Below are 27,089 nucleotides of genomic sequence, written 5' to 3' on the forward strand. Positions count from 1 at the left end.
CTATCTTTGTTTTTCAGCAGTTTGGCTATGATATGGTCTGTTATTCATCCTGCTTGGGGTTTGCTGAGTTCCTTGGATCTGTGAGTTGGTATTCTTTAATAAAACTGGGGAAAATTCAGCCAAAAAGTAGAAACAATTCCGATATCCATCAGCTGATGAATGGGTAAATAAAATTTGCCATATACATACAATGGAATTATTTGGCAATAAAAATGAATGGAGCACTGATACATACTACAACATGGATGAGCCTTGAAAACATGTAAGTGAAGGAAGGCAGTCCAAAGACAACATATGTATTATTCTATTGATATGAATGTCTGGATAAGCAAATCTGTAGGGACAGAAAGTAGATCTGTGGTTGCCTAGGGCTCATGGGGATAGGGGATGACAATGAAAGTGTGTGAGGTTTCTTTTTGGGGTGCTGAAATGGATTGTGCAAATGGCTGCATAACTCTGAATATGCTAGAAGCCACTGAATTGTATATCTTAAATGGTTGAATTTTATGGTATGAGAATAATATGTCAATAAAGGTGTTACAAAAAAGAAAAGAACAGAATCCAGGTCTCTAACTCACAATTCTTGATTTTTTTATACTATGCTTACTATTTCACAATTTCTTTTTATTTATATTTATATGGTTTAAAATTTTATTTATTTAAATAAATTAAACAATTTTTACTTGCCCTATGTTTTTCCTTGGGTGCTTTTAATGAACATGATCAAAGTAATAACATAAAGATATATAGAGATGCACTTGGATTTTAAAATAACTGAATTCCTATAATTAAGTAAAATGAAGTCATCAAAATAGTAGTTTCCTTTAAAACAAGGCCTTATAGCCATTGACTGTTCAACATCTATCATCTTATGTGATAATAAAAAAAGTCACGTAATTTTTTCACAACTCTGAGGTAGTCAGGGAAGGTGGTATTATCCCCACTTTTCAGACCAGGAAACTGAGGCTCAAAGAATAACACATATATTCTTAGCCCAAAGTAACACACATAGTTCACTTACCCAGGAATTTTAACTGTAAATCTCTCATTCTTTTACATTATGCCAAAGGAACCAATTCTCTCTCTCTTCTACTTTTTCTAACTCATTTTTTTTGTGTAAAATTTTTCTCCTTTTTCATTGACATGTTAAATACCAGGGGTCAAAAGTAGAGTCAAGAGGAAGTAGAAATATAATCACTTTTTAAAACTCTGTTTCTGAGGAAATTGAGAATTGGGAGCACTATCCATTAGGGGCTAATTTATAGCACTGTTTTCTCCAAATAATTCTATTGTTATTTCCATTTAGATAAATCAACTTATGAGCAAAGAATAAATTTTACTATCTACTATATAAAATCTAATTGTTTGGAATGCATATGAATTAAAAGTCTCTGATGTGCTCTGTTCAGTTTATCGGGTCAGTAACTACTTTACTCCATATAGTTTTCTGTATTAAGGGTCTTTGTGTAATCTAAAAAATATTATGTACTTATTCATTACTATGGACTGATAAAGTCTGAAGTATTATGTTACATATAACAGCCAATTTTAATGATCTATAAACATATTCCCTTGAAAGAAAGGTCACCAAAAGGGTGTAAGGTAAATTGATCTTGCCTTGAAAATTTGATTTATCTCCAATCACAGACAAGGAGTATTTTTGGAAAGATCTCTATTTCTGGCAAATGATTTAAGGTACATCTCTATAGGTCTGTGATCCTCATAGCAGTTCCCACATTTATATCTCTACTCTAAGGCAGAGTGAGATAAATAACTATTACCTGAATTTCAGGAAATAAAAAACTAAGAAGGATTAAGAGGCACATATATTAAGTTTTTTATTCAAACCTTAAGTTTTAGAAACTGGGAGTTAGAAGACATGAGTGTTAGTTTTGATTCTGACACTTGCTTATCTGTATGATTTTGAGTAAGTCATTTTACCTCTAATCATTCTTTTCATCATCTTTATAATGAGGGTGAAAATACTTTTTTTTTGGCCTCTTACTCCCCAAGCTTACTTTGAGGGTCACATGACATAACATCTATAAAACTATAAAGCCCTATGCAAATATATATTAACAGATGCATATATGTAAGTATGTATGTATGTATATGTGTACATGTTGAGTGTATGTATGACTAATCTTTGATGGTCTAATTCACAAGCTATTCCACAAATATTTTAAGACACTGTGGAGTCAAAGATGAAGTCATAGTCTCTGACTTCTAGAAATTTCCAGTTGAAAGGGGAGACATACATTAAAAATAAATAATTATATAATAAAGGAATAAATAAGATAATAGAGGTATATATATCAAATTCTACTGGAGCCCACCAAAAAGGGAAACTATCCTACCTGAGGGAAAGGGACAGATGTCAGTCAGAGAGGAGGTAAGAACTGGGCTTAAAGGAACAGGTCCAATTGCTAGAATTTTATACAGATACATGGACCTCACAATAGAACACAAAGAGCCACGAGATCTATGTTACAACTGGCTCTGCCTTCAATATTTAAAACTAGTACCTGACCTCTTTAGATCTCTCTTACCACAAGTCTAAATGAAAGGTTTCAATAAGATGAACTCATAAGTCTTTCCAGCTCTAAAATTACATGATTCTATGACTCAAACTCAGATCACTGTACAAATACCAAGAAAGAGAATTCAGGAGGGTAATAAAAGAACTATTAAAAAAGGAGTTTTTCTTGGGTGGACTTGGAGGGTATTTGCTTAATGAAATAAGTCAGACAGAGAAAGACAAATACTGTATACCACTTATATGCAGAATCTAAAAAATAAAACTAGTGAATATAATAAAAAAGAAAGAGACTTACAGATAAGGGGAAAAAACTAGTGGGGAGAGGGAAGTGGAGAGGGGCAAGATAGGGCTGGGGTACTAAGAGGTACAAACTACTATGTATAAAATAATTAAGCTACAAAGATATATTGTACAACACAGGAATTATAGCCAATATTTTATAATAACTATAAATGGAGTATAACCTTTAAAAATTGTGTATTGCTACAGTGTACACCTGAAACTTACATAATATTTAAGAAAGCCTGCGTGCAGCAATGAAGACCCAACACAGCCAAAAATAAAGAAATTAAATAAAGAAATTTTTTAAAAAAAGGATCAAAACCCTAAATATACACAACTGAATTAGCTCCAGGAATGGTACTAAACTAAAGCAACTATACTTCAATTTTTAAAAAAAATTTTTTTGCTGCGGCATGCGGGAACTTACTTCCCCAACCAGGGATTGAACCCGCACCCCCTGTAACGGAAGTGTAGAGTCTTAACCACTGGACCACCAGGTAAGTCCCATATACCTCAATTTTTTAAAAAAAGAAGTTCTTCCATTAACTACTTTTTTCCTGGAATTTAAAAGTCTGAGAATGATATCTATCCCTACCTAGAATAAGCTCTAGCACAGTGAAGAGTGGTAACTGGAATGATATCAAGAAGCTGAGAACCAAACAATGCAGGTGGATAGCAAGAAGTGAAGCATTCAGTTCAGCAAAGATGTTGCTTAGACCAGAAAGAAAATAGGCAGTACATAGTAAGTCATACTGTTTATATTCCTATTTACCAAGAAAAACTTGGAATAAAACCATAACCAGATATTAAAATGTATACTTCCATAAAATGAGGTAGCTGTTGTTTGAAGTTTTGCCTTGTTAGACCACATCTTTAAAAACTATTTTTCTAAAAAGTTCAGTTTAGGAATTCATAAAGAAAAGGATCAGGGACTTCCCTGTTGGCACAGTGGTTAAGAATCCGCCTGCCAATGCAGGGTACATGGGCTCGAGCCCTGGTCAGGGAAGATCCCACATGCCGTGGAGCAACTAAGCCCGTGTACCACAACTACTGAACCCGCACTCTAGAGCCCACACACCACAACTACTGAACCCGCGTGCCACAACTACTGAAGCCCACACACCTAGAGCCCGTGCTCCATAATGAGAGAAGCCACCGCAATGAGAAGCCTGTGCACCGCAACTAAGAGTAGCCCCCGCTCGTCACAACTAGAGAAAGCCCGCGCGCAGCAATGAAGACCCAACACAGCCAAAAATAAAGAAATTAAATAAAGAAATTAAAAAAAAAAAAGGATCAAAACCCTAAATATACACAACTGAATTAGCTCCAGGGATGGTACTAAAGTGGGTAGTCAGGTAATTTAGTTCACCAGACATTTATTAAACTATGTTTAACAGTGCTAGTTGTTGTAAAACACATAATCTCAGTACTCAGGGGGTTCACTGACTTAATATTAAGACTTTAAGGAAGAAAGAACAGTAACTCTTACCCATCAATTATATTTTCAGGTGGGTGTTTTTCATCACTTGATGTAGCTAAAATCACTTCAGTCCCTTCAGAGCTCAAACAAACATCAATGTTTCTCATCTTAAAGTATTTAACCTGCAAGGAAAACAAAACAAAACAACAAAAGCAACCTTTTTATTCTCTGAATTTTATCTTGAGCAAAGGAAGAGAGAGAAAGCCTGTTGCCTAGCACAAAGCTTACCAACCAAATTATTCAACAAGTGGGAGGGACTCTTAACATATTTACTTAGGTAAACTTCTGACCTCTCCCAGGGATAATCTGTGAGATATGAGTATTTGCACTACTCTACTCCACAAAAGAAGTCCCTGACACCAACATAATTTTTCTGTTTCTAAAATTAAAACCCTCAACAATTATATGGAAACAGTTAATACGCTAGAGTGACATGACTTAGTAGGTAAGTTTTTAAAGTGTTTATATAGTTATAATTCAGAAATTTAAAAAAATGAAGAGCATAAAAACAGACGCTTTGTAACTATTTATCCATACACATCAATTGAAATAGCAAGCAATATTATTTAAATCTTAAAAAATACTTTATGATCGGTATTTTTTTTTTTTGAGCAGAAATGTGAAATGAGAGAAGATAACTTTTCACTTATTTTTAAAGTCTAAATCAGTCACTTGGTTCATGAACTTAAACACATTTCTGTTGGAGAGTAATATTTTAAGTCTGATAAAAAGCATATGAAAAGATATTGCTGAGCTCTACTATGAACCCTGGAGGGTAAGACACATGGAAGACCATAGAAGATTACATCAGAACTCACCCTTCTCCTTGATCTACTGGTGATAAGGCACAAACCAAAATATAGATGCAAAGTGATGGGGAAAGCTGTATCTATAAAGAATTAAAAGATGAAGAGTGTTTGGAAAAGGAAGAAAGGCTTCTAATACACCTCATAACCTAGCCCCAGTCTAACTTAAAAAAAAAAAAAAAACTATTTCAAATAAACAAACAAGGTAGAGCTAATATTACACTTATTAAACAGCTATGTACTGACTTCCCAGATTTGATGTTAACATTTTTCCATAGGTACTTTTTTTTTAAGAAATAAGTAGCCCCTTACTGTCCTTATTCTCTTCCTTGCCCAGTGGTAACAGCTATTCTGAAATTGGTGAATAACCTTCCTATAGTTTTATTTATTTATTTATTGGCCAAGTCACGCAGCATGTGGGATTTTAGTTCCCCAACCAGGGATTGAACCCACCCACTGCAGCGGAAGTGCAGAGTCTTAACCACTGGACAGCCAGGGAAGTCCCTGACTATAGTTTTATACTTTTACCATACATGTATCAATATGTACTGTTCTTTTAAAACTTAGATGTTTTCACAGTATATATACCCCTTGCTACTTGCTTTTTTCATTCAATATTATGTTTTCAAGATTTTACTATGTTGATACATGTATATCTACTTTATTCATTTTAACTGCTGTAAGGTATTTCTCCATTTCTCTAATGATGGATATTTAGGTCTGTTTCCAATTTTTTGCTATTATAAACAAATTTGCAATGCACATCCTTGTGCATGTATCCATTGGCAAATTTTGTTTATCTTCTCAAAGAACCAGCTTTTAGTTTTATTGATCTTTGCTATCGTCTCCTTCATTTCTTTTTCATTTATTTCTGATCTGATTTTTATGATTTCTTTCCTTCTGCTAGCTTTGGGGTTTTTTTGTTCTTCTTTCTCTAATTGCTTGAGGTGCAAGGTTAGGTTGTTTATTCGAGATGTTTCCTGCTTCTTAAGGTGGGCTTGTATTGCTATAAACTTCCCCCTTAGAACTGCTTTTGCTGCATCCCATAGGTTTTGGGTCGTTGTGTCTCCATTGTCATTTGTTTCTAGGTATTTTTTTATTTCCTCTTTGATTTCTTCAGTGATCACTTCATTATTAAGTAGTGTATTGTTTAGCCTCCATGTGTTTGTATTTTTTACAGATCTTTTCCTGTAATTGATATCTAGTCTCATGGCGTTGTGGTCAGAAAAGATACTTGATACAATTTCAGTTTTCTTAAATTTACCAAGGCTTGATTTGTGACCCAAGATATGATCTATCCTGGAGAATGTTCCATGAGCACTTGAGAAAAATGTGTATTCTGTTGTTTTTGGATGGAATGTCCTATAAATATCAATTAAGTCCATCTTGTTTAATGTATCATTTAAAGCTTGTGTTTCCTTATTTATTTTCATTTTGGATGATCTGTCCATGGGTGAAAGTGGGGTGTTAAAGTCCCCTACTATGAATGTGTTACTGTCGATCTCCCCTTTTATGGCTGTTAATATTTGCCTTATGTATTGAGGTGCTCCTATGTTGGGTGCATAAATATTTACAATTGTTATATCTTCTTCTTGGATCGATCCCTTGATCATTATGTAGTGTCCTTCTTTGTCCCTTTTAATAGTCCTTATTTTAAAGTCTATTTTGTCTGATATGAGAATTGCTACTCCAGCTTTCTTTTGGTTTCCATTTGCATGGAATATCTTTTTCCATCCCCTTACTTTCAGTCTGTATGTGTCTCTAGGTCTGAAGTGGGTCTCTTGTAGACAGCATATATAAGGGTCTTGTTTTTGTATCCATTCAGCCAATCTGTGTCTTTTGGTGGGAGCATTTAGTCCATTTACATTTAAGGTAATTATCGATATGTATGTTCCTATTTCCATTTTATATATTGTTTTGGGTTCGCTACTATAGGTCGTTTCCTTCTCTTGTGTTTCGTGTCTAGAGAAGTTCCTTTAGCATTTGTTGTAAAGCTGGTTTGGTGGTGCTGAACTCTCTCAGCTTTTGCTTGTCTGTAAAGGTTTTAATTTCTCCATCAAATGTGAATGAGATCCTTGCTGGGTAGAGTAGTCTTGGTTGCAGGCTTTTCTCCTTCATCACTTTCAGTATGTCCTGCCACTCCCTTCTGGCTTGTAGGGTTTCTGCTGAGAGATCAGCTGTTAACCTTATGGGGATTCCCTTGTGTGTTATTTGTTGTTTTTCCCTTGCTGCTTTTAATATGCTTTCTTTGTATTTAATTTTTGACAGTTTGATTAATATGTGTCTTGGGGGTTTCTCCTTGTATTTATCCTGTATGGGACTCTCTGTGCTTCCTGGACTTGATTAACTATTTCCTTTCCCATATTAGGGAAGTTTTCAACTATAATCTCTTCAAATATTTTCTCAGTCCCTTTCTTTCTTTCTTCTTCTTCTGGAACCCCTATAATTCGAATGTTGGTGCGTTTCATGTTGTCCCAGAGGTCTCTGAGACTGTCCTCAGTTCTTTTCATTCTTTTTTCTTTATTCTGCTCTGCAGTAGTTATTTCCACTACTTTATCTTCCAGGTCACTTATCCGTTCTTCTGCCTCAGTTATTCTGCTATTGATCCTATCTAGAGTGGTTTTAATTTCATTTATTGCATTGTTCATCGTTGCTTGTTTCATCTTTAGTTCTTGTAGGTCCTTGTTAACTGTTTCTTGCATTTTGTCCATTCTACTTCCAAGATTTCGGATCATCCTTACTATCATTATTCTGAATTCTTTTTCAGGTAGATTGCCTATTTCCTCTTCATTTGTTAGGTCTGGTGGGTTTTTATCTTGCTCCTTCATCTGCTGTGTGTTTTTCTGTCTTCTCATTTTGCTTATCTTACTGTGTTTGGGGTCTCCTTTTTGAAGGCTGCACTTCCGTAGTTCCCATTGTTTTTGATGTCTGTCTCCAGTGGCTAAGGTTGTTTCAGTGGGTTGTGTAGGCTTCCTGGTGGAGGGGACTAGTGCCTGTGTTGTGCTGGATGAGGCTGGATCTTGTCTCTCTAGTGGGCAGGTTCATGTCTGGTGGTGTGTTTTGGGGTGTCTGTGGCCTTATTATGATTTTAGGCAGCCTCTCTGCTAATGGGTGGGGTTGCGTTCCTGTTTTGCTAGTTGTTTGGCATAGGTTGTCCAGCACTGTGGCTTGCTGGTCGTTGAGTGAAGCTGGGTGCTGGTGTTAAGATGGAGGTCTCTGGGAGATTTCCACCGTTTAATATTATGTGGAGCTGGGAGGTCTCTTGTTGACCAGTGTCCTGAAGTTGGCTCTCCTACCTCAGAGGCAGAGCCCTGACTCCTGGCTGGAGCACCAAGAGCCTTTCATCCACACGGCTCAGAATAAAAGGGAGAAAAAGTAGAGAGAATTAGTAGAAGTATGAGTAAAGAAAGAAGGAAAGGAGGAAAGGAAGGAAGGAAGAAAGAAGCAAAGAAGGAAAGAAAGGAGGGAGGGAGGGAGGGAGGGAGGAAGGAAGGAAGGAGGGAAAGAAGGAAAAAAGAAAGATGATACAGTAAAAATAAAATAAAGTATAATATAGTTATTGAATTAAAAAATATTTAGAAAAAAAAAAAAGGGACGGATAGAACCTTAGGACAAATGTTGGAAGCAAAGCTATACAGAGAAAATCTTACACAGAAGCATACACATACACCTTCACAAAAAGAGGTAAAGGGGGAAAAATCATAAATCCTGCTCCCAGAGACCACCTCCTCAATTTGGGGTGATTCGTTGTCTAAAGGAGGGAAGGAAGGAAGGAAAGAAAGAAAGAACGAAGGTAAAGTATAATAAAGTTATTACAATTAAACTTAATTATTAAGAAAAAGAATTTTAAAAAAAAAATCATGGACGGATAGAGCCCTAGGACAAATGGTGGAAGCAAGAGTATACAGACAAGATCTCACACAGAAGCATACACGTACACATTCACAAAAAGAGGAAAAGGGAAAAAAAATCATAGATCTCGCTCCTAAATTCCCCCTCTTCAATTTGGGATCATTCCTTGTCTATTCAGGTATTCCACAGATGCAGGGTATATCAAGTTGATTGTGGAGCTTTAATCCGCTACTTCTGTGGCTGCTGGGAGAGATTTCCCTTTCTCTTCTTTGTTCTCACAGCTCACAGGAGCTCAGCTTTGGATTTGGCCCTGCCTCTGCGTGTAGGTCGCTGGAGGGCGTCTCTTTTTTCGCTCAGACAGGACGGGGTTAAAGGAGCCGCTGATTGGGGCCTCCGGCTCACTCAGGCCGGGGGTTGGGGGATGGGGGAAGGAGAGGCACTGCGTGCGGGGCGGGCCTGCAGCGGCAGAGGCAGCGTGACGTTGCGGCAGAGGCCGGCGTGACGTTGCACCAGCCTGAGGCCCGCCGTGCGTTGTCCCGGGGAAGTTGTCCCTGGATCCCGGGAACCTGGCAGTGGCGGGCTGCACACGCTCCGCGGAAGAGGGGTGTGGAGAGTGACCTGTGCTCGCACACAGGCCCCTTGGTGGCGGCAGCAGCAGCCTTAGCGTCTCCCGCCCGGCTCTGGGGTCCGCGGTTTTAGCCGCGGCTCGCGCCCGTCTCTGGGGTTCGCGCTTTTAGCCGCGTCTCGCGCCCGTCTCTGGGGTTCGCGCTTTTAGCCGCGGCTCGCGCCCGTCTCTGGAGATCCTTTAAGCAGCGCTCTTAAACCCCTCTCCTCGCGCACCAGGAAACAAAGAGGGAAGAAAAAGTCTCTTGCCTCTTCGGCAGGTGCAGGCTTTTCCCCGAACTCCCTCCCGGCTAGTCGTGGTGCACTAACCCCTTCAGGCTATGTTCAAGCCGCCAACCCCAGTCCTCTCCCTGAGCTCCGTCCAAAACCAAAACCCGAGCCTCAGCTCGCAGCCCCGCCCGCCCCGGCGGGTGAGAGACAAGCCTCTCGGGTTGGTGAGTGCTGGTCGGCACCGATCGTCTGTGCAGGAATCTCCCCGCTTTGCCCTCCGCACCCGTCGCTGTGCACTACTCCGCGGTCCCGAATCTCCCCCCTCCGTCTCCCGCAGTCTCCGCCCGCGGAGGGGCTTCCTAGTGTGTGGAAACTTTTCCTCCTTCACAGCTCCCTCCCACTGGTGCAGGTGCCGTCCTTATTCTTTTGTCTCTGTTTTTTCTTTTGCCCTACCCAGGTACGTGGGGAGTTTCTTGCCTTTTGGGAGGTCTGAGGTCTTCTGCCAGCCTTCAGTAGTTCTGTAGGAGTTGTTCCACGTGTGGATGTATTTCTGGAGTATCCATGGGGAGGAAGGCGATCTCCACGTCTTACTCTTCCGCCATCTTCAAGGTCCCCCCTAAATTATAACAATTTAAATTACCATTAGCAGTGTATGAAACTTTCTGCTCCCTCATACTCTCACCAACTTGGTATTGTTAGACATTTTAGCTTTAGCCAATCTCATTGGTGTGAAATGGTATCGCAATAAGGGTTTTTTTTTTTTTTAATAAATTTATTTATTTAGTTTTGGCTGTGTTGGGTCTTCATTGCTGCATGCAGGCTTTCTCTAGTCGCGGCAAGTGGGGGCTACTCTTCATTGTGGTGCATGGGCTTCTCATTGCGGTGGCTTCTCTTGTTGTGGAGCACAAGCTCTAGGCACACGGGTTTCAGTAGTTGCAGCATGTGGGCTCAGTAGTTGTGGCTTGTGGGCTCTAGAGTGCAGGCTTAGTAGTTGTAGTGCATGGGCTTAGTTGCTCCACAGCATGTGAGATCTTCCTGGACCAGGGATCAAACCCATGTCCCCTGCATTGGCAGGCGGATTCTTAAACACTGTGCCACCAGGGAAGTCCTCAATAAGGTTTTAATTTGTATTTCCAGGATTACTAGTGAGGCTGAATACCTTTTCACATTTATGGGCTATTCAGGCCTCTTCTTCTCTTATTCGCTTTTTCTTATCCTTTGCTCATTTCCTATTGGGTTGCTTTTTCTCCTTCTGTCCTTTTCTTTTTGATTTGTAGAAAAATTTAAAACAAAATAACCTGTACACAAGTCCTTTGTTATAGCATTGCAAATATCTTCTATTCTATAGCTTGATTTTTCTTTTTAACTTTGTTTTTTTGTGCAAGAGCTCCTCCCCCACCATACACACTTTCTTTTTTGTTTTTGAACTATAACACACATAGAGAAAAGAACACAAATCATAAGTATATGGTGCAATAGATTTTCACAAAGTAAACACACCCAGGTAACCACCACCCAAGTAAAGAGACAGAACATCACCAGCATTTGAGACAAGCCCTTCTTATGCCCCCTCCTAGTCACTACCCCTCTCTCCTTCCCAAAGGTAGCGTGGTTCTTACTTCTAATCTACAGATTAATTTCACCTGAACTTCATGTACATGAAAATAATACAGTTTATACTCATTTGTATCTGGCTTCTTTCACTCATCATTATGTGTTTGAGATTTATCCATGTTGTTATGTATAGCAGAGTTGAAGTGCAACTAAGTAACCCAGCCCCAACCCAGTTCAATTCTTAATCAGATCAAGGAAATCAACCCCTAAGTAGAGTTTCACAGGAAACTGGGTGTGAGCTAAAAAGCAAAGAAAGATTTCTATGGTCTTGGGTACTTAGATCCCAAAGCCCTGATGAAGGAAGGAACTGATCTCACTCTCAAATATGTGAAATCAGAGGTAAACTGAAACAATTTAAATAAAACTACAACTCATTACAATCCCAGCATAACCCCTAGTTGGACTGAAATGATCTGCCCCTTATCCTAGCTACCAGACAAAGAAAATGGTGTGTTCTCTCTGGGAAAAAAACATTATCTACTTCAGTGTCTACCATTCTTTTAAACACAATGTCGAACATGCAAAGTCATCTGAATAGCACAAGGAATTATAGCCATTATCTTTTAATAACTTTTAGTGGAGTATAATCTGTAAAAATACTGAATCACTATACTGTACACCTGAAATTAAGATAATATTGTAGAGAAACTATAGTTCAATAAAAAATTTAAATACAAAAACTTTTTAAAAATTAAAAACTTAAAAAAAAGTCATTTGAAGCAGATCTACAGATGACCCAGGTGCAGGAATTATAAATTGATTAAAGAATTCAGTGAAAAGATGGACAAAATGGGTGAACAGAAAGGGAATTTTAAAAGAGAAATGGAAACTATAAAAAAGAACACAGTAGAAATTCTAGAACTGAAAAATACCATATCTGAAATAAAGAATTCATTAGATGGGTTTAACATCAGATTGGACACAGCACAAGAAAAGGTCAGTGAATTTAAAGATAGGTCAATAGAAATAATCCAAAATGAAACAGAGGGGGAAATAATGAAAATAACAGAGCATCATATACCTGTGAAACAATATCAAACTAATCTGAAATACATGTAACTAGAATCCCAGAAGGAGAGGAGAAAGAGAATAATATGGAAGAATAATTTAAGGAGATATGGCTGAAAATTTTCCAAAATCTATGAAAGACATAAACCGACAGATCCAAGAAGTTCAGTGAACCATAAGTTGCATAAGTACAAAGAAGATCCCACCTAGGCACACCTTAGTCAATTGTTGAAAATTAAAGAAAAAAGTTAAAAGCAGTCGAGCAAAAAACACCTTATATGCAGAAAAACAATAAGAAGAATCAAAACTGACTTATCATTAACAGTGGAAGCCAAAAGAAAATGGAATGATGTCCATGACATGCTGAAAGAAAAAATATAGAATCCTATACCCAGCAAAAATATCCTTAAAAAGTGAAGGCAGGGACTTCCCTGGTGGCGAAGTGGTTAAGAATCTGCCTGCCAATACAGGGGACATGGGTTTGATCCCTGGTACAGGAAGATCCCATGTCCATGGAGCAACTAAGGCCATGTGCCACAACTACTGAGCCTGCACTCTAGAGCCCATGAGCCACAACTAATGAAGCCCACATGCCCTAGAGTCCGCGAGCTGCAACTACTGAAGCCCGCGCACTCTAGGGCCTGCCTGCCACAACTACTGAGCCCGTGCGCCTACAGCCCACGCTCTGCAACAAGAGAAGCCACTGCAATGAGAAGCCCGTGCACTGCAACAAAGAGTAGCCCTTGCTTGCCGTAACTAGTGAAAGCCCGCATGCAGCAACGAAGACCCAACACGGCCAAAAAAAAAGATGAAGGCAAAATAAAGCCAAACAAAAACTGAAAGTATTTGTTACCAGTAGACCCACAGTACAAAAAATATTAAATGAAGTACTTTAGGCTGGAGGGATATGATTCCAAGCTGAATCCTGGATCTGTGGGAAGGAATGAAGAGCACTGGAGATGGCAAATATATTGCTAACATAAAAAAATATTCTTAAAATTTCTTTAAGAGGCTACTGAGTAGGGGACTTCCCTGGCAGTCCAGTGGTTAAAACTCTGCACTTCCACTGTAGGAGGCACAGGTTTGATCCCTGGCCAGGGAACTAAGACCCCACATGCTGTGTGGCGTGGCCAGAAGAAAAAAAAAAAAAAAAGACTACTGACTAAAGTGAAAACAATATCAATGAATGGTAGAAATTTAATAGATGTAGAAGTAATAAATATAATAGCAACACAAAAGGCAATAAAAAGGTAAATGACACTGTGCTTTCTGTAAAGTACTTTTGCAAAGTTCTTATGTTGAACATGAAGTGATATGCTATTAATTCAAAGTAGAGTAAGATAGTAAGGATGGGGCGGAGTCAAGATGGCATACTAGGAGGATACGGAATTCACGTCTCCTCACATCTAGGGCACTTACCAGGCACCAGTGAGGGACCGTGGACACCTAAGGGGATGGGAAGAACCCCCAGCAACTGGCTTGCGGGACCTTGGTCCCCAGGCCAGAGGTCAGGCCCATGCTCCTGTGGTGGGAGCTCTGAGTCCAAACTGCTAGACTAACAGAGAACCTCAGACCCCAGGGAATATCAATCGTAGTGAGGCCTCCCTGAGGTCCTCATCTCAGCACCAAGACCCAGCTCTACCCAACTGCCTGCAAACTCCAGTGCTGGATGCCTCAGGCCAAAAAACCAGTAAGACAGGAATACAGCACCACCCATCAAGAGAACAAAAAAAATGAAATGACAAATAAATACGTTACAGATGAAGAAGCAAGGTAAAAACCTACAAGACCAAATAAATGAAGACAAAATAGGCAACCTACCTGAAAATGAATTCAGAGTGATGATAGTAAAGATGATCCAAAATCTCAGAAACACAATGGAGAAAATACAAGAAACATTTAATAAGGATCTAGAAGAAGTAAAGAGCAAACAAACAGTAATGAAAAACACAATTACAGAAATTAAAAATACTCTAGAAGGAATGAGTAAGAGAATAACTGAGGCAGAAGAACAGATCTAAGTGAGCTGGAAGATAAAATGGTGGAAATAACTGCCAGGGAGCACAAAAAAGAAAAAAGAATGAAAAGAACTGAGGAGAGTCTCAGAGACCTGGGACAACATTAAATTCACAAACATTCAAAATATAGGGATCCCAGAAGAAGAAGAGAAAAAGAAAGGTTCTGAGAAAATATTTGAAGAGATTACAGTCGAAAACTTCCCAAACATGGGAAAAGAAATGGTCACCCAAGTCCAGGAAGCATAGAGAGTACCATATAAGATAAACCCAAAGACAAACATGCTGAAACACATACTAATCAAACTATCAAAAATGAAATACAGGGCTTCCCTGGTGGTGCAGTGGTTGAGAGTCTGCCTACAGATGCAGAGGACACGGGTTCGTGCCATGGTCTGGGAAGATCCCACGTGGCGCAGAACGGATAGGCCCGTGAGCCACGGCAGCTGAGCCTGTGCGTCCGGAGCCTGTGCTCTACAATGGGAGACGCCACAGCAGTGAGAGGCCCGCGTACCGCAAAAAAAAAAAAAAAAAATTAAATACAAAGAAAAAATATTAAAAGCAGCAAGGGAAAAGCAACAAATTACGTACAAGGGAATCCCCATAAGGTTAACAGCTAATTTTTCAGCAGAAACTCTGCAGCCAGAAGGGAGTGGCAGGACATATTTAAAGTGATGAAAGGGAAAAACCTACAATCAAGATTACTCTACCCAGCAAGGATCTCATTCAGATTCCAGGGAAAAATTAAAACCTTTACAGATAAGCAAAAGTTAAGAGAATTCAGCTCCACCAAACCAGCTTTAAGACAAATAATAAAGGAACTTCTTTAGGCAGAAAACACAAGAGAAGGAAAAGACCTACAAAAACAAACTCAAAACAATTAAGAAAATGGTAATAGGAACATACATATCAATAATTACCTTAAATGTAAATGGATTAAATGCTCCAACCAAAAGACACAGACTGGCTGAATGGATACAAAAACAAGACCTGTACATATGCTGTCTATAAGAGACCCACTTCAGACCTCGGGACACATACAGACTGAAAGTGAGGTGATAGAAAAAGACATTCCATGTGAATGGAAATCACAAGAAAGCTGGAGTAGCAATACTCACAGCAGATAAAATAGACTGTAAAATAAAGACTGTTAGGGCTTCCCTGGTAGCGCGGTGGTTGAGAGTCCGCCTGCCGATGCAGGGGACATGGGTTCATGCCCCGGTCTGGGAAGATCCCACATGCTGCAGAGCAGCTGGGCCCGTGAGCCATGGCTGCTCAGCCTGCACGTCCAGAGCCTGTGCTCTGCAATGGGAGAGGCCACAACAGTGAGAGGCCCACGTACCGCAAAAAAATAATAATAATAAAAAATAAAAATAAAATAAAATAAAGACTGTTACAAGAGATAAGTAAGGACACTACATAATGATCAAGGGATCAATCCAAGAAGAAAACATAACAATTATAAATATTTATGCACCCAATATAGGAGCACCTCAATACATAAGGCAAATGCTAACAGCCATAAAAGGGGAAATTGACAGTAACACAATAATAGTAGGGGACTTCAACACCCCACTTTCACCAATGGACAGATCATCCAAAATGAAAATAAATAAGCAAACACAAGCTTTAAATGACACATTAAACAAGATGGACTTAACTGATACTTATAGGACATTCCAACCAAAAACAACAGAATACACTTTCTTCTCAAGTGCTCATGGAACATTCTCCAGGGTAGACCATATCTTGGGTCACAAATCAAGCCTTGGTAAATTTAACAAAATTGAAATCGTATCAAGTATCTTTTCTGACGACAACACTCGCTCTGATACTAAATATCAATTACAGGAAAAAAACTAAAAACATACAAACACATGGAGGCTAAACAATACATTACTAAATAACCAAGAGATCACTGAAGAAATCAAAGAAGAAATAAAAAAGTACCTAGAAACAAATGACAATGAAAACATGACGACCCAAAACCTATGAGATGCAGCAAAAGCAGTTCTAAGTGGGAAGTTTACAGCAACAATCTTACCTTAAGAAACAAGAAACATCTCAAACAACCTAACCTTACACCTAAAGCAATTAGAAAAAGAAGAACAAAACCCCCCCAAAGTTGGCAGAAGGAAAGAAATAATAAAGATCAGAAATAAATGAAAAAGAAATGAAGGAAACAATAGCAAAGATCCATAAAACTAAAAGCTGGTTCTTTGAGAAGATAAACAAAATTGATAAACCATTAGCCAGACTCATCAAGAAAAACAGGGAGAAGACTCAAATCAACAGAACTAGAAATGAAAAAGGAGAAGTAACCACTGACACTGCAGAAATACAAAGGATCATGAGAGATTACTACAAGCAACTATATGCCAATAAAATGGACAAATTCTTAGAAATGCACAAACTTCTGAGACTGAACCAGGAAGAAATAGAAAATATAAACAGACAAATCACAAGCACTAAAATTGAACCTGTGATTAAAAATATCCCAACAAACAAAAGCCCAGGACCAGATGGCTTCACAAGTGAATTCTATCAAACACTTAGAGAACAGCTAACACCTATTCTTCTCAAACTCTTCCAAAATACAGCAGAGGGAGGAACACTCCCAAACCCATTCTATGAGGTCACTATCACCCTGATACCAAAACCAAAGATGTCACAAAAAAAGAAAACTACAGGCCAATATCACTGATAAACATAGATGCAAAAATCCTCAACAAAATACTAGCAAACAGAATCCAACAGCACATTAAAAGGATCATACACCATGATCAAGTGGGATTTATCCCAGGAATGCAAGGATTCTTCAGTATACACAAATCAATCAATGTGATACACCATGTTAACAAACTGAAGGATAAAAACCATATGATAATCTCAATAGATGCAGAAAAAGCATTTGACAAAACTCAATACCCATTTATGATAAAAACTCTCCAGAAAGTAGGCATAGAGTGAACCTACCTCAACACAATAAAGGCCATATATGACAAATCCACAGCCAACATTGTTCTCAAAGGTGAAAAACTGAAACCATTTCCGCTAAGATCAGGAGCAAGACAAGGTTGCCCACTCTCATCACTATTATTCAACATAGTTTAAGAAGTTTTAGCCACAGCAACCAAAGAAAAAAAAAATAAAAGGAATCCAAATCAGAAAAGAAGTAAAACTGTCACTGTTTGCAGATGACATGATACTATACATAGAGAATCCTAAAGATGCTACCAGAAAACTACTAGAGCTAATCAATTAATTTGGTAGAGTAGCAGGATACAAAATTAATGCACAGAAATCTCTTGCATTCCTATACACTAACAATGAAAAATCTGAAAGAGAAATTAAGGAAACACTCCCAATTACCACTGCAACAAAAAGAATAAAATACCTAGGAATAAACCTACCTAAGGAGACAAAGACCTCTATGTAGAAAACTGTAAGACACTGATGAAAGACATTAAAGACGATACAAACAGATGGAGACATACACTATGTTCTTGGATTGGAAGAATCAACATTGTAAAAATGACTATACTACCCAAAGCAATCTACAGATTCAATGCAATCCCTATCAAACTACCAATGGCATTTTTCACAGAACTAGGACAAAAAGTCGCACAATTTGTATGGAAACACAAAAGACCCCGAATAGCCAAAACAATCTTGAGAACGAAAAACCGAGCTGGAGGAATCAGATTTCCGGACTTCAGACTACACTACAAAGCTACAGTAATCAAGACAGTATGGTACTGGCACAAAAAAAGAAATATAGATCAGTGGAACAGGATAGAAAGCCCAGAGATAAACCCACACACATATGGTCACTTTATCTTTGATAAAGGAGGCAAGAGTATACAATGGAGAAAAGACAGCCTCTTCAATAAGTGGTGCTGGGAAAACTACAGCTACATGTAAAAGAATGAAATTAGAACATTTCCTAACACCACACACAAAAATAAAGTCAAAATGGATTAAAGACCTAAGTGTAAGGGCAGACACTATAAAACTCTTAGAGGAAAACATAGGCAGAACACTCTATGACGTAAGTCACAGCAAGATCCTTTTTGACCCACCTCCTAGAGAAATGGAAATAAAAACAAAAATAAACAAATGGGACCTAATGAAATTTAAAATCTTTTGCACAGCAAAGGAAACCATAAACAAGACCAAAAGACAACCCTCAGAATGGGAGAAAATATTTGCAAACAAAGTAACTGACAAAGGATTAATCTCCAAAATATACAAGCAGCTCATGCAGCTCAATATCAAAAAAACAAACAACCCAATCCAAAAATGGGTGGAAGACCTAAATAGACATTTCTCCAAAGAAGATATCCAGATTGCCAACAAACACATGAAAGAATGCTCAACATCACTAATCATTAGAGAAATGCAGATCAAAACTACAATGAGGGGCTTCCCTGGTGGTGCAGTGGTTGAGAGTCCGCCTGCCGATGCAGGGGACATGGGTTCATGCCCCGGTCTGGGAAGATCCCACATGCCGCGGAGCGGCTAGGCCCGTGAGCCATGGCCGCTGAGCCTGCGCGTCTGGAGCCTGCGCGTCCGGAGCCTGTGCTCCGCAACGGGAGAGGCCACAACAGTGAGAGGCCCGCGTACCGCAAAAAAAAAAAAAAAAAAAACTACAATGAGGTATCACCTCACACCGGTCAGAATGGTCATCATCAAAAAATCTACAAACAATAAATGCTGGAGAGGGTGTGGAGAAAAAAGGAACCCTCTTGCACTGTTGGTGGGAATGTAAATTGATACAGCCACTAGGGAGAACAGTATGGAGGTTCCTTAAAAAACTAAAAATAGAACTACTATATGACCCAGCAATCCCACTACTGGGCATATACCCTGAGGAAACCATAATTCAAAAAGAGTCATGTACCACAATGTTCATTGCAACACTATTCACAATAGCCAGGACACGGAAGCAACCTAAGTGTCCATCGACAGATGAATGGATAAAGAAGATGTGGCACATATATACAATGGAATATTACTCAGCCATAAAAAGAAATGAAGCTGAGTTATTTGTAGTGAGGTGAATGGACCTAGAGTCTGTCATACAGTGAAGTCAGAAAAACTAATACCATATGCTAACACATATATATGGAATCTAAAAAATAAAAATGGTTCTGATGAACCTAGGGGCAGGACAGGAATTAAGACACAGACGTAGAGAATGCACTTGGGGACACAGGGAGGGGGAAGGGTAAGCTGGGACAAAGTGAGAGAGTGGCATGGACTTACATATACTACCAAATGTAAAATAGATAGCTAGTAGTAAGCAGCCGCATAGCACAGGGAGATGAGCTCAGTGCTCTGTTACCAACTAGAGTGGTGAGATAGGGAGGGTGGGAGGGAGACGCAAGAGGGAGGAGATATGGGGATATTTATATATGTATAGCTGATTCACTTTGTTATAAAGCAGAAACTAACACACCATTGTAAAGCAATTATACTCCAATAAAGATGTTAAAAACAAAAAGACAGCAAGGATACATGTTATAATCCTAGACTTAGGATAAAGCAACCACTAAAAAACATAAAGAGTTATAGGAAGGAGGCCAACAGAGAGGAAAATATGGAATACCATAAAATACATGGTAAATTTGAAAGAAGGTAGAAAAAGAAGAAAAAAAGAATTAAGTCAGTTAGGACAAATTGAAAATAAACAGCCAGAAGACAGATTTAAGCACAAACACACAGATTATTCCATTAAATGTTAGTAAACTAAACACTTTAAGACTGAAGAAAAAAAAAAAACTAAGTACTCTTTTCAAGAGACACACTCTAAATATGAAACTAAAAGAATAGAATAAGATAGAATAAATCTTAATATCTGGTAAGGTAAATTCCCCTACTTAATTTTCAAAAATTTTTTGTTTTATTCTTTATACTTGATTATTATAGTTTTGTTAAATTATATTAAAACATTTTCTGAGATGTTAACTATAATTCAATTCCATTATAGATTAATTGGGAGAGAAGTGACATGTTTATAATGAGTTTTCAAATCCATGGATCTGGAGTATCTTTTCATTAACTTAAGACTTCTTTTAAGTCCTTAAATTGTTTTACAGTTTTCTAGGAACATATCTTCGCCTTTCATTAGATTCACTCTTAGATACCTCATCATTTCCATTGCTACTATAAATGAGACCTTCAAAAAAATAACATTATTTTTTAAAAAATCTTATTCTTTACAAGGAATATTTCTAACATTTCACCATTAAATGTGATGCTCAGTGAAGGTTTTGTTAGACACTGTTCATTGGGTTATAGAAATTCCCTTCTTTAGTTTGTTAGCTTTTATTTTTTAAGCACAAATGAACGTTGAATTTTATCAAATGCTCTTCTAACATTTACTAAGGTGATCACATAGATGTTTCTACAGGTTAATGTGATAAATTAAATCAAGATTTTCTAATGTTATAGCATCCCCAGTTCTCAGCATAAACTCTATCTACACAGCCAAGGTGTACTGGTATTTTTATCCATAGTTGGATTCAGTTTGCTATTATTTCTAGAAATTTTGCAAATATATTTCTAAGTGAAATTGGCCTATAATTTTTTTTGGTGTTATTTAGTCTATGTCTGGATTTGGAATTTAGACTGTACCCTGAACATAAAGAAGCTGGAGAGCTTCCCTTATTTTTCTATTTGCTGGGTCATTGGATCCTATAAACCTAGTAAAGTGTTTGTACGTAGATTTTTGACTATTTTCAATTCAATAGTTCTTTTCAGGCTTTCTACACTTTCCTGAGTCAATTTTGAAATCTGTATTTTGAGAAAATTCTTTCTTCCTAGATTTTATATTTATTGGCACAAAGTGCATTTTCTATTGTAATTTTAAAATCTAGTATTGATAGTGTTAAAAGCTGTGCTAAGATTGGTCAAGTGTTAAAAGCAGTGGTTCAGAAAAAGTCATATATTCGAATATGCTTTTATTTTGCCTTTTTTCTTGCCAATCTTACTACAGCTTTTAATACGACTGATACCAGAGAACAGGTGTTATATGAACACTGTTAACAGTTTGAAGACAAAAAAATACGGTGAATTCCTGGAAATAGAGACTGATGTACTTGGATGTGAATTTTCAACAAAATTCTAAAATTACTAAATTTCATTATTATTAAAAGGATAGCTTTGAAAATCTAAACAAGAAAGTAGTAAAATTGGAAAGCAACAGTACCATTAATTCACAAGTTATACCAAACCTACATATTTCTGTTTGCTTGATAGAGTTACTACCTATTAGGGATATTCCTGAACATTTCAACAAAACTTCAGACAAAGCATCCCAAGACACCCTGTGGATGAGATGAATAAATATGGGATGGGTGACAGGCAATACTTTAGGTAGATATTTATAATTCTTGGAATGGTAATACTCAAAGAATGGTGATTAATGGAACAAAATGAACTGTGTAAGACCTCTACCCTTATCCCATGCAAGATTATTGTTAATTAAGGAAGGAAAAAATATGTTTATCAGTTTTGCAGATGACACAAAGCTGTGATGTCAGCTAATATACTGGATGAAAGAATTAGCACACAAAAAATCTGAGCAAGCTAGAAAGATAGGTTGCAATGAGTAAGATATTTAATATACTCAGACTTAAAAAAATCAATCACACAAGGAACGGCCTAGATCAGGGATTGTCAAACTACTGCCTGTGAGCCAAATCTACCCTGACACCTGTTTTTGTATGGCCCATAAACTAAGAACCGTTTTTACATTTTAAAATATGTTTTCAAAATCAAAATATTTTGTGGCACATGAACATTATATGAAATATGAAATTCACAGTTCAGTGTCCATGAATAGTTTTATTAGAAATGGCCACACTCATTCATTTATATATTGTCTATAGCTACTTTTGTGCTATAGTGACAGAGCAGAATAGCTGTGACAGACTATAAGGCTCATAAAACCTAAAATATTTATTATCTAGCACATAAAAAGTTTGCCAACCTTTCATCTATAACATGTAGAGGATTAGTTGATTGCAAAGTCACTATAAGGCAAGAGTGTACTATATCTGCCCCCAAAGGTAAAGGAATGTTATTTTAAATTACATTAATGTAGCTAAGAAGGAACTAAATTCTACCAAAATCTTTGAAAACCAACTAAGGGCCAGGCACTGTGCTAGTAATGCAAAGACACTACGTAGTAATCTTTGACTATGTAAACCTAAGACAAAGATGGTGACTTAAGAGTTGTTTTTGCCTTTAAGTTCAGAGTCAAGGAGAATGGACAAACATGAAACTAATAATTTGTTATGTGCAAATAGTGTGATCCACATCTAGAATACTGTGTTCAGTTCTAGGTAGTATAATTTACGTAGGACATTATCAGGCTTGATATTGTTCAGAGGAGAACAGAAAGTTCATGATGATCTATAAACTATGTTACATGGAGGGAGTTGAAAGACTATCGTTTAAAGAAGAGATACTTTAGTGAGAGAAATGTGACTACAAGTTTTAATATCACAAGTCTTCACAAATGGAAAAAGGATTTAACTGGACTCAACAAATACGAACTGTAAGCAGGAAGACATCATAGATGTAAGAACTTTCCAGCAAAGTAAAGATTTTTAATCTTTTCCATCCCTGAAAGTGTCCAAGAAGACTAGGTGATAACCTACGGAGGAAACCAGAGAAAGAACTCTTGCACTGGGGTTCTTTTAGCCTGAATGAAATTCTAGGAAAGGTAGATTAGGAACAGACAATGAAGAAACTTGAAAGCCAGGTAAAGATGGTAGGCTTTAGCCTGTAGTCCAGTAGTTCTCAATTGGACTGGGGGTGATTCAGCCCCCCAGGGGACATTTGTCAATGTCTAGAGCCAGTTTGGCTGTCATACTGGGGGTGGGGGGGTGATGCTATTGGCATCTAGTGGGCATTTCATGATGCTGCTAAATATTCCACAATGCACAGGACAGTCCCCCAAATCAAATAATTATCTGACGGAAAATGTGAATAGTGCAGAGGTAGAAAAACCCTGTGGTAACCTACTTGGCAGTGGAAATGTGGGGGTTGGAGACTTAAGGAGAGAATTTGCTTTAAAAAAGTAATATGTTTTAGGGAAATATATCTAGCATTGATGTGTAGTAGATAAATAAGAGCGTGTATTCTCCAAATGTTCAGTTCTTTTCTGACGTCACATTCTTACCACCTAAACTGTCTGAAGGAAGCAAATATGTACTTTAATACAAAACTCATTTCATACGTCCTATAGCCACCAATACCCTTCCTTTTTCCTGTGTTGGGTGGAATTATTTAAATAACAAGTAAGAAGCGGCAGAATTTGGGTTCACTTTAAGGTTCCTTTGTTGCGCTTAATGCGAAAGAGGCACACCAATCCCGAAGAAACCCATAACACAACTCAACAGATATGATGCTTCCTTAACTCCAAAATGCAGGTTCAGGATGTAATCTAACCTCCCATCCTGGGGTGCCTTACCTAACTCACACGTGTTCACTCAGGGCCTCAGTTCATCAAAGGTGGTGCACTCTGGGGTGCCATCCTCTGCATTTTTAAAACTCCCTGACCCTGGACTTCCCTGATGCCTTATCCTCCTCTAAACCCAGTGCCACTTACCCAACCCTTTCACCTCCAGTTCACGTCACCTTTCTTTCCAAAAAGCTTTCTGCGCCAAGCCTTCACTTTCTTCTTGTGGTCAGGAAAGAGTACCCCTTGCGTCTGGTACTCTTAGAACCAGACTCCTCAAACCCTTTCCCATAACATCATCCACTGGAAACTTTTGTGTAAATTAGAAAACGGCCATGCTCTGCCTCCCCAGGGCCAGGGCCTATAGCTTGGTATCACTTGAAAGGCAACCAGCCCTGACACTACCCTTTCACCTCCGTCCCACACCCTTCTACTCAGTTCAAGACCATTTCAATAGCTCCAAGGGCCCTAAACACATACTTTTGGACGCCCGGCCCAAATTACATAAAATATATGAACCCACATCCTATATCAAATATAATTCTTAAGTATATGGGTTACGTTCCAGTTAATAGATTACATTTGGATACATTTATTAATTTCTATTTGGAACTGATTTTCCCTTTTGGGGGTCAAAACATTATTTCTGGCTTCCAGAAAGTTCGTGGGCTGGCACTAGTGTCTCTAGGACTCAGGGGAGTGAACAGACCTGCGTCATGCGTCAGTGTTCCACCATCCCGGTCACCTCACCGCCCGCCCACTGTCCGCCTCCGCGCCGCGCGTCTCCTCACAACCCCAGCCACGCTCGCTCTCTCCCTCCTCCACCAGCATCCCCCACCTCCGTCGGCCTCGCCCAGCCAGGCTCCCACCTCCCCCGGTGCCAGCCGAGCCCGCCGAACCACCCTGCTCGCCTGGGCCTCTGGTTAGCTCTAAGCGCGCTGATTGTCGGGCCTCGAGGTCTCCCTACCGCCCCGCCCCCTTCCCTTTCCGCAGGCCTCCGCGGAGTTCGCGGGCGCTCAAATCCTACTCCCGGATCTTCGCTCCACCCCGCCCACAGGCTCTGCCCCGTCCCGCCCCACCCTGCGCAGCGTGCCGGTTCCCAGCTCCGCCCCGCTCCCGCCCAGCCTCCTCCGAGATCCCAGTCGCGCACAGCTGTACTCACGGTTGTACGCGCCCAGTCTCCCTCAGGCCCCGCCCCCAGACCACGCCCCCGTGCTCTTCCTTACTGCGCGGGCTGAGCTCCGCAGCCCCGCCCAAGGGCCTTTCCCTAGGCAAGCGCCTGAGCACACGCTGCTTACCCTCCCCCAGCTAAGCTGGCTCCCTGGGGCTTCTGAGACCCACGGGACCCGCCCTCGCAAGAGCACGCACGCGCAGTCCCCACCTCTCACTGCTCAGAGCCCTAGGCCCTCAGGTCGCCAGCCCCGGGTCCGGCCCCGCCTCCAAGCGCGACCCCGCCCCTCATGCCGGGTATCGCGCAAGCGCGCCTCCCCTGCCCAGCCTTTCCCCCGCCCCCGACAGCCCCGCGGTCCCAAGGCGCAGGTCGCCCCCAGCCCCCTCCCTTCTCCCGCACACTCTCTGTCCCACCCTCCCTAGCTTTGTGCCGGGGGCGCGGAGCCGCTTCCCCCTTCAGCCGCGCCGCGGGAGGAGGGAGCCGTCAGCGAGGAGCTGCCGCTGGCTGCCCCAGGCAGGGGCACAGGTAGGTGGCGGCCGCGGGCTGGGCCGCTCACCGAGCCAGGGGCTGCGAGTGGGGGCGGGTGTGAGGTTTGAGGGAGGGGTGGAATGGGGGGAGGGGAAGACCGAGAGGGACGGGGCTGGGGTGTGGTTGGGTGAAAGGTGTGAGGGTCTAGGGTTGTCAGAGACGGGTTTAAGGGTGGAGTTGGGGTGCTGGGGTAGTGTATGGGGGCGTGTGAGACTTGGGGTTCGGGGCCTGGGTGGGAAAAGGGAGCAGGATTAGCTTGGGTGGATTTGGGGAGGGACATGCGTGGGAATTTAGAGAGAGAGGGAGAATTGCAGTACTGGGGAGGGGGAAAAAGTGGGATTAGAGGAGTGCAAGGAGGAAAGGATCTGGGATGGGAATAGGAGAAGGGGTGGGGTTTTGGGGGCTGGGAGAAGTTGTTGGGGCTGTGAAGTTGGGCATAGTGAGCGTGAAGGATTTTGAAGGTTGAGGGCAGAAGACAAGGAAAAAGATGGAGAGTTTGGGGTCCTGGGAGAGGGAATCTCAGAATGGGAGGAAGGGAGGAGTACATGGTGAAGGACAGAGGAAGAGTGCATGGGGGCTAGAGAGGGCGTGGGTGGAATGGTGTGGGGGGAAGGAAGGAGAGCCAGGTGGAGGTGGGCTTGCAGCTGGGCGACAGGGAGCCGTATTTCAGAAGGGATGGAAGGATTGGAAGGGCGTGGGGTTTGAGAGGTGGGGGCAGGGAAGCTGGGCGTGGGTGAAGGGGGTGGATTAGGATTTTTGGTGTGGAGATTGGATCTTGTGTGAGAAGCTTAGAGTTGGCAGGTAGAAAAGCTGTGAAATGTCAGGGTGTAGGAGAGATTGGCCTGTTCTAAGAGGGAAGTAAGGAGCTAGGTATGGGTGAGAAGGCAGGTAGGAAAGTGCAAGTTATAGGACAACAGAAATGAGTTGAAAACTGGATAATGGTGGTGACCCAGAACAATAAACTTGAGATTGTTAGTTGGTTCTTGGTGGTTTGGAACTACTTTCTGTTCAGGTTTTTATGTTAGAAACTTTCTTCAGAATACTGCATTTTCAAATAAACCAAGGGTGTCTGCAGCCTTGGGATGACGGCCATGGATTGACAGGTGTTTTCCTGGTGTGTGGATTTGGGTAATTTCTGCCCTGGCAGAGGAAGGAGGGGAGGCCTCAGTGTAGCTCTGTCCTGGCTCTGTTCCCACCAACTCTTTCCTCAGTTGTCCACTGTTTTTTTTATCTCCTCCCTCTCTCACCCCTCCCCCCCAGCTTGAGTCAGTGAATACCAGAGGGATCCAACAGGTGGGTGAGATTAATTTTTAACATTTTTTTATCCTTAAGGCTGATGTCATATTTTTATTCTTGAGAGACAGCATCATGCAGTGGCAAGAACTTGAGCTTTGGAGTGATACAGCCTTGAGATTGAATTCTGGCTCTGCCACTTATTAGTTCTGTTTCTTAAGTAAGTTACTTTACATCTCTGAGCGCCTTCATCTG

The 27,089-nt window shown here is 40.2% G+C and overlaps 2 protein-coding genes across 3 annotated transcripts in view; one reads left to right on the plus strand and one right to left on the minus strand.

The window, feature by feature from the left end:
- Positions 1-24,693, minus strand: part of IFT25 (intraflagellar transport 25) — a 39,453-nt gene extending 14,760 nt beyond the window's left edge. The window contains exons 1-3 of one of the 2 annotated variants that reach the window (XM_065888199.1): positions 24,612-24,693; positions 5,120-5,190; positions 4,311-4,423 (exon numbers count right to left, since the gene is read on the minus strand). In XM_065888199.1, coding sequence (XP_065744271.1) covers positions 4,311-4,408 — 98 coding nt within the window. In that variant the 5' untranslated portion in view covers positions 4,409-4,423; positions 5,120-5,190; positions 24,612-24,693. Of the gene's footprint in view, positions 1-4,310; positions 4,424-5,119; positions 5,191-24,611 lie in introns of those variants that run through there. The other variant, XM_065888203.1, reaches the window with a different exon arrangement.
- LOC136127744 (proline-rich protein 2-like) lies at positions 24,619-25,495 on the plus strand. The gene is made up of 2 exons (XM_065883353.1): positions 24,619-24,846; positions 24,896-25,495. The coding sequence occupies exons 1-2, from the start codon at positions 24,619-24,621 to the stop codon at positions 25,493-25,495; spliced, it is 828 nt and encodes a 275-aa protein (XP_065739425.1).
- Positions 25,496-27,089: the final 1,594 nt, after the last annotated feature.

Source organism: Phocoena phocoena, chromosome 1 (genome assembly GCF_963924675.1).
Source record: "Phocoena phocoena chromosome 1, mPhoPho1.1, whole genome shotgun sequence".
NCBI classification, from domain to species: Eukaryota; Metazoa; Chordata; class Mammalia; order Artiodactyla; family Phocoenidae; genus Phocoena; species Phocoena phocoena.